The sequence below is a fragment of the Aythya fuligula genome, chromosome 3 (genome assembly GCF_009819795.1).
Source record: "Aythya fuligula isolate bAytFul2 chromosome 3, bAytFul2.pri, whole genome shotgun sequence".
In the NCBI taxonomy this organism is placed as follows: Eukaryota; Metazoa; Chordata; class Aves; order Anseriformes; family Anatidae; genus Aythya; species Aythya fuligula.
The window spans coordinates 82,210,253-82,218,306 of NC_045561.1; the positions used below are offsets into that span (position 1 = coordinate 82,210,253).

The 8,054-nt window shown below is 52.7% G+C and overlaps 1 protein-coding gene across 1 annotated transcript; it reads left to right on the forward strand.

Moving 5' to 3' along the window:
- The first annotated feature begins 1,594 nt into the window (after window positions 1-1,594).
- TCF21 (transcription factor 21) lies at window positions 1,595-3,535 on the forward strand. The gene is made up of 2 exons (XM_032183661.1): window positions 1,595-2,044; window positions 3,446-3,535. Exons 1-2 carry the CDS (start codon window positions 1,595-1,597, stop codon window positions 3,533-3,535), a joined length of 540 nt encoding a protein of 179 aa, XP_032039552.1.
- The last annotated feature ends 4,519 nt before the right edge of the window (window positions 3,536-8,054 follow it).

Sequence of the window (8,054 nt, forward strand, 5' to 3'; positions counted from 1 at the left end):
TCATGGTGGACATTTGTCCAGCAAAGTCCCACGTGCGGGTCCAGCCCAGCTCTGCAGCCCCCTGCATTGAAAGCCCTGGCTGCTACAGGATCTGGGAGTCCTTGGGAGGTACGTGACGAAGGGAGGAGAGATGGGAGAAGGTTCACACTTCACTGGCCCCTTTGGGGGACCATGGCCGGGTTAGGGGAAAATTTTACCAAGGTGCACACAGAGTGGAAGAAGAGCTAGGCCATGCCTAAATGCTTTAGAAAGCCTGCTCTGCAGAGGCTGCATGTGTATGTATGTAGCGATCACAACTGCAGCATACAGCTGGCTATTCATTCAAGCTGCACAGTGATGTGCTCATTCACACTCGTGGTAAATCTTCTCTTCAACTTCCATGGATGCAGAGCAAGGCCTAACGCACTCACTGGCTCAGTCCCCACAGCTGGGGCCTTATCTCGCCTGTTTACTCAGGCAAAACTCCCTGATGTTTAAGGATGCACTGAGCAGCAGATAAAACCCTCCCCACACATAACAGAGAGAGATTCCAGCATCTGCTCTGCAACAAAACTCTGAGGAAAAGTGGGTGTCGGACACAACTGCTACCTTCCAGGAGCCCTTCTCCACCTCCTCCCTCCCCTACAGTGCCCATGGCCCTGCTGGCCTCGGCACCCTCACAGTGCTCTTCCCATCTTGGAGAGATCTCCAGCACCTGGCTCACCCAAGGAGCTCAGGCAGCAAGAGGGGACCAGGGTGCCCCGGAGACCATGCGGGAATCCTGGAAGGAAGCAGCTCCTCCTGCCTCCAGAGCCCGGGCTGTGATGGCGAGGTCCGAGCGCTCCTTTCCTGGAATACACTAGTAGCTGGACAGGATGCACTCTCCAATGTAATCATCCACAAATCTCCCTCAGATTAGGTTACAGGACAGCGTTTAGACGGCACGCATTGCAAAGCTCCCTGGAAGGCTTTCGCTGGTGGATCTGCCGCTCTCTCAGCTCATGACCCATTTTGGCTTTCGTCAAGAACCGTGACACCAGCCGCCTGGGTCATCGAGGAGGCAGGGAGGGGGAGAGCAGCCCTGGCTGGAGAGGGAAGTGGGGAAGGAGAAGAGGAGGAGGAAGGGGGAGGATAGAAAGACAGGGAGGGGAGAGAGAGAGAGTTGCTTTGCTCCAGTGGCGAAGCTTTGAATCCCAGTCCCGAGCTCTCGGCAAGCGCTTGCTGGGATACCTCACTCCCTGTCCTGTGCTAAGGTCTGTGATTGGGGATGTGGTGTGCTCAGCGGGCAGGGCCCCTCCCCTGGGCTGGATCCGCCTCTCCTATCCCCCAGATAAATTACTAGTGTCCTCACTAAATTCCTCGGCTTTCTCTCTCTCTCTCTCTCTGCCTCTCACACACGCTCCCTCCCTCCCTCAAACACGGGCGAAGCGGGATTGGGGGGCGGGAGGGCGGAGATCCTCTCTGGACCGCTATTGCGCCTCAGTGCTGGGGGGGAGAGAAGGGGAGGAAAGCACGGGCGCCCCTTCTCTCCTCCACCGCCTCCAAGTAACTTTGAGGAGCTGCCCTTCCTGCCCCCCGCCCCCTTTCCCGCCGGTCCTTTGGCACCTTCCAGACCATGTCCACTGGGTCCCTCAGTGATGTGGAAGATCTTCAGGAGGTGGAGATGCTGGAGTGCGATGGCCTGAAAATGGATACTAACAAAGAGTTCGGGGCATCCAACGAGAGCAACGAGGAGGGATCCAATGGCGAGAATGGCTCCCCTCAGAAGGGGAGAGGGGCTGCGGGCAAGAGGAAAAAAGCTCCCCCCAAGAAGAGCCCTTTAAATGGAGTGAGCCAGGAGGGAAAGCAGGTCCAGAGAAACGCTGCCAACGCCAGGGAGAGGGCGAGGATGAGGGTCCTTAGCAAAGCCTTCTCCAGGCTTAAGACCACCCTGCCCTGGGTGCCCCCAGACACCAAGCTTTCCAAACTGGACACCTTGAGGTTGGCCTCCAGCTACATCGCTCACCTGAGACAGATCCTGGCCAACGACAAGTACGAAAATGGCTACATCCACCCGGTCAACCTGGTAAGTCACGGCCCGCTGAGGCCAGGCACTTGTGTGTGTGTGTGTGTGTGGATGGGGAGAAGCGGGTAAGGAGCTGGGATGGGGCATGTGCGGGGAGAAAACTCCACGTACTCCTTCCTCACAGAGGGTCCGGTGCCAGCCCGTGGGGTGACAAAGGCTTCCGGAGTGAGGGGACAAGCTCCCAGCTGCCCCCCCTCCTGGCGCCCCGGGAGCTGAGCGTCCTGGGCCCCATCCGCTGCTCCTTGCAGTCCCCTCCAGGGGTGGCCACAGATATTTGGGGCAGTTTTGCTGTGCCAAAAATGCCTGAAAGAGCTCGGCAGGTTGACGGAAGCTCCCTACCTTCAGGTGGGAGGGTGTGAGAATTTGGGTAGAGAAAGGTATGCGTTTGGAAGGGCCCAAGCCCAGGAAGGGCCCTGGATTTATTCTCAACCTCTCCTCTCTATTACGATATTTCCTGCCATAATCATCCTCCAGCCCCAGCTTTTTAAAGACAGAACTCTTGGAGCTTTGTACCCGGCCGCTCAGATTTGCTGGGTCCAGGACATCGCCCCTATCCATGTAAACTCACAGAGGAAAAATCAGAAACACTGCAGACCGCCGGGGGTGGGGGCTGCGTGGCCATCCTTCCTGTGGCTCCCACCAGCAGCAGAAAGCCCTCCCGAGCAGCCCGGGGTCTCCCCACCAGAAACACCCAGTTTCCAGCTGTAAAAATACGTGCATCGGGTGCAAACCGGGGGCAGGTTTGATCCCATATAGCGTTTGCATTGCCCGTGCCTAATGATAAGGGGATCACGTAAGGGATCTGGGGACGTTTCACCAAGATCTGGCTCTGCCTTTTGAGCTCTGGACTCGGGGCGGAGGAAGCAAATTACCGGCGGTGTCATCTTGATAAGGGCTGGGGAGATTATTTTGTAGCTAAAAGCAAAACTCGCAGAACAACAGGAGTACAACATAAACCAGACGCCCAACCCAGATATTCGTCCCCTCCGCACACAGGCACACAAAACCTTGCCTCTGCGGCCGTGGGAGGACAGAGAGGGCCGGCGGGGTGGGGGGGGGGGACGGACTGCTCGGGGTGCCGGCATTTCCCACGGGGGAAAAGTGCACGGGGCGTCTCTCGTGGGAAAAGCCGGCACCCCGAGGGCCCTCCCCCGCCGGCCCCGACCGGAGCACGGCGCTGCCCTTCCCCAGGCCGGCCAGGGGGCCGCGGGCAGGCATTTGCAGCCCCCGGGGCGGCTCCGATCCCGCGGGGAGAGCCGGCCGGGCAGCTGCGGGAGGAGGAGGAAGGGGTCGTGACCGAAGCCGTCGGGAAGGGCGCCCTGCAGAGCCGCCCGTGGGGCGAACGGAGCGCGGCGACGTGCGTGTAACCCCCTTGCCACCCGTGTCTTTTCCTGGCTACAGACCTGGCCTTTTATGGTAGCCGGCAAACCCGAGAGTGACCTGAAAGAAGTGGTGAACACAAACCGCTTGTGCGGCCCGACGGCATCCTGAGCCCCGGCAGCACCGGCCCGGCGCGGGCAGGGCCCCGCCGCCGCCCCCGGCCCCGGGCAGAGCCCCGGGGAGAGCCGCTCGCCCCCTCGGCGCGGCGCCGGCCACCACGGGCGCCCTAGCAGAGACTCCGTCCGCCCCGAGAGAGAGATCCCGACTCTATTTAACTTTATTGAATGCGTGTACAGTCGAGTGTCCCGCACCGAGAGCCTTGCTGGTTCAAGCGCTACTAGAGAAAAAAAAAAAAAGACAGAGATCAAACAAAACCTACCACGCGCGTATCTTTTGTCTGAGACCTGTGAAATATGTAGATGCCTAGAGAAAAAAAAAAAAAAAAGAAAAAAAAAAAACTGACTTTGACAGTCATCTCTATGGAGTAATTCACCCTAAAGATATATAGATATATTTTCTCCAAGCAGGTTTTTGCTCTGTTTCCGTGAATAAACCTTCCTTTCCATTGAACGCGGAGCGCTCTAATTTTCGTTTCCGACTCCGGTCGCAGCGGGGCGAGCGGCGCTGGCGGGGGGCGACGCGGGGGGAACCACCCCCGGACTTTGGGGAGGGGGGGGAAAGGGGGAGCAAGGCGGGGATGGGGGTCGGGGGGGCGTTTTCTCACTGCGAGAGATTTGGACCCAATCCCTCGGGGAGGGGGCGGCTCCGGGTTCAGCGGAAGAGGGAGAGCAGCGACGGGAGAGGGGGACACGGAGGGGTCCCCCCCTCTCCAGCTTTGTGGCCGTGGAGCCGCAAGTTTCAGCCGGCCCGGGGCGATATCGCTATCTCGGGGCGTTATCGCGGGGCGTTATCGCTATCTCGGGGCGTTATCGCGGGGCGGGAGCGGCGGCGGCGGCCGGGGCCCGGCTGTGCCGCGGTGGCCCGGCGGGGACGGAGCTGCCGGAGCCCCGCGGGGCGGAGGTTTGGGCCCCGGCCGAGGGCTCCGGGAATTTGTACTTTAAACATCTCCCCCCGATCGATCGGGGCGCCTGCGGGAGATTAGGCTGAGATAAACAGGAGCGCCCGGCGCTCCCCCTGCACCGGCAGCGACCGTCGGCAGCTGATGCGCCAGATCCCACCGGGCTGTTTAATGTTTCAGGGTTATGACCGCACTGTTTACAAGATGTCTTCGGTTATTTATACTGTTATTATTAGCAGAGGGGCTTTAAATTTCCGCTTCACTTGCTCTTTCAGCGTCGGCCCTCGGTTCCGTTTGATACCCGGCTGCTCGCGGGCGGAGGGACCGCGGGGTTCGGGCGGCCCTGTCGCGACATCGCTCACCCCCCGCGATAGCGGGGCCGGGCAAAGCATCCTCCGGGCGCCCCGAAATCAGCGGCGGGGTCCCCCGGTGGGCTGACTGCGAGCGGGGCCGGGAGCGGGTGAGCATCGCGGCCCTGGCCCCCGGCCGGGGGGCAGGAGGGTGGACAGCTTCTTTTCCCTTTCTCACAGCTCCTCGCACGGCCACGGCTCTTGCTGAAGGGACCAGCAACGGCAAGCAAAGCTGAAAGGGCCCGTCTCTTTGCCACAAACATTGGCAAATTCCGGGGGAACTGCTGTTCTCCTACAGGGAGATAGAGCGGAGCCCTCTGACCTTAAGCTAAGGGGAAATGAGTGATGCAGCAAATGCCCAAATGCTGTTTTCACCACCGAGGTTAACCACTGAATTGAAATTAACCATTAAATGCAACCATTCCAAATCTCGACTTAAATCCATACTATTGCCTGCTCCAGACTCATAGCAAGGTGCTGTTTATCTCATAGAAGCGGAAGTTGAGAGGGATCTGGGACATGCATAAAATTAGGAGTTAAACTGTAAATTTTCTCGCAAACTGCTTTGCCACCCTGCTTTGCTATGCACTAACCACTAACTGCACTCGGCATCCTCCCCGCCCCTTTGATCTAGCCACGTTCACTTAACATTTGCCACCTAAAATGCAGCATGGAGAGAGAGAAGGGAGAAAATAGTCCCCGGTACAATGTGAGGAAAACACAGCTGTAACCACGTACCAAAAGCTGCAGTGCAAGTGGAACGGTAAGAGAAGGTTGCAGACGGTTATTTCTCTTGCCACTATTCACTTTATCCAGCATTCTGGATTTAGTCCCTGCTGAGGACTAAAATATTCCTTAAGCATCCTCCACCTTCCTCAGTCCTTGCCTCTGAACAGCAGTGCAGCAACAACCAAAAAGGCAGCAAACAACAAACAAAAGCGACCGACAACACGCAGAAAGGTAAATAATGTTTTTACTCCGACTGTAAAACACTTAATGGCTTTACATCCATTTTCAGGACAACAAGCATATTTTTCAGAGGTGTGTATGTGGATGGCAGCCCTTGGTTCACTGACCTTCTCTAGAATTTGTGTTAGGACACAGCCGCATGTATCGGCTTCATTCAGCCTCCGTTTCTTAGCTGAGTTAAGAGTCCTACCCTGCAGATCAGGAGAGTGATGAGTGAAACCATTCACCATTCTTCCCTGTTGCTGAGTGTGATTTTACAGAATATATATATATATATATTTGCAAAAAAGAAAAGAAAAAAAAGGAAAAAATACACATCTAGTTTGACTGAAGCACTTGATGATTATGAAAGGAACCCACGAACGTGTTAAAGGAAGAAAGAGAAAGGGTTTAAATATTGATGTTAACGATTAAAAAAACATATATTTTGTTTGCTTACTTTTCTGTACAATGTGATGCATTTTAATATTTACTGAAATATTATTTATGCCCTTTTTCCATGTGGAAACAAAGCTGACTTGATTTATCTTTCCGTATCGACATGGATGTACACGCAGCTGTGTGAGTGTCTGTATACATTCCCTCCTAATAATGTTTGAACTCATTGCCTAAATTCAACTGAATTTGACAGAGGTCTCAAAGATAACTAAATTGCTATGGTATTATTTTGTGTGTGTGTGAAAACGGACAGCCAAGTAGAGAAGAGAAAAAAAAAAAATCTTTAAATTCTGCAACTAAAGGAAAGGCTTTAACATGAACTCAACCGCTGTCAGGTACAAGAGCAACCACAACAGAGAGGCAACTGTAAGAGTCGAGTCCTGCTTCCATAATCCAACAGAAGTGCACAGATGATCAGACAGTACTGCTTATGCATCCATGTGTTTTAAGATAAGAATTGTTTAAAAATAGTTTAGTCCTGTCTGATTTTTAATACTATTATTTTTTTTATTTTATTTTATATATATTTTTTAAGGAAAACTAGTTCCATCCAACATCTTCACACCCATTTTTCAGTTCAGTGAGAAACTAGAAAAATCATTTATTCACACAGCTGCACCCAGAGCTTGGACTCCTGGGCTGGGTGCTCATGTTGTACTGCCCACCAGCACTTTCCACAGTCTACACAGTCTTTAAGAACAAGCATTTTTTCCATCCCTTGCAGAAAATACATTTTATTTTATTTTATTTTTTCAATGCCTTGCAGAAATTTAGGCTTATTTTAGGCTACATTTTAGGCTTATCTGCTCCTCTCACTGTGATAGAAATCTGTCAGTCTAAAACACTGTCATGGTGAGAAAGCCACTCTGCATCCCCTTGTGCTTCACCTTGCTGTCCAGGGAAGGTCAGCAAGGCCACGGTGATGGTTGTGCCCCAAGCTGCAAGGTCCACAGAGAACATATGCTAGAGAGCCGACTCCTCGTGGTGCCTCCTAGGAAGCAGGTCCAAATTCCAAGTACACCTCAGAAGCTAAAAGACATAGAAAATCTGTGTGGTTTCTTCAAAGTTAGTTTTAATCCTGGATTAAAATTTGTATTGGTAATTCCACACCTGCCTGGAAAAATATGCTTCCCTGTAAATGAATCTTTTTTTTTTCTTTCTTTCTTTCTTTTTTTTTTTTTTTCCCCAAAAGGCAATCTTTCCTGAAACACTATCGTCATTGTTATTCATTACTACATGTATTAAAAATATGCAAAAGACATTAGTTAATTGCAGGTAGTAAGCAGGGTACAGAACAAAACTTACATTTTTCTGGTGTACAAGAGGAAGGTATAATGTGATAAAAAGGAAGGGTATTTCTAATTTCTGTCTGGATATCTGAATGTAGATCATCATGCATAGCCTCCCAAAAGGGACACGTTTTCAAAAGGCATTTCAGAGAAACTGAAATTTGTGCCAGCAAAGAGCAGAACATTCTGTAATTTCTAAATTTCTACATACATACACTCACAGAAAGGTCCACATCCAGTATTTCTCCAAACAACCAGTAATCCAATGTCCCTGTCCACTGCTAGCATGGGTGGCACTGACTATTCTTGTCACTCTGCTGCCCAGTCAAGACCCTCGACAAACATGACTCGATGCTCACTATTTGGCCATGGAATGCTTTGCACTGTACAGCCCAGCCTGCCTTACGGATGGTAAGTGGCACGACCAGTGATACTGGCTTTTATGTACCTCCTGCTGCAAAGCTACTGCTGTGCTGTGGCTTAGTGACTTCCTGTAACCATAAGATGTCATATGTCAGACTCAAAAGTATGCTTCAGAATTGACGGAGGAAAAAAATTACATTAGT

Excerpts from the sequence above, each read along its gene's own strand:
- TCF21 (XM_032183661.1), top strand. The coding sequence starts at position 1,595 with ATGTCCACTGGGTCCCTCAGTGATGTGGAAGATCTTCAGGAGGTGGAG. Across the intron at positions 2,045-3,445 it reads ACATCCACCCGGTCAACCTG|ACCTGGCCTTTTATGGTAGC; the intron begins GTAAGTCACGGC and ends TCCTGGCTACAG.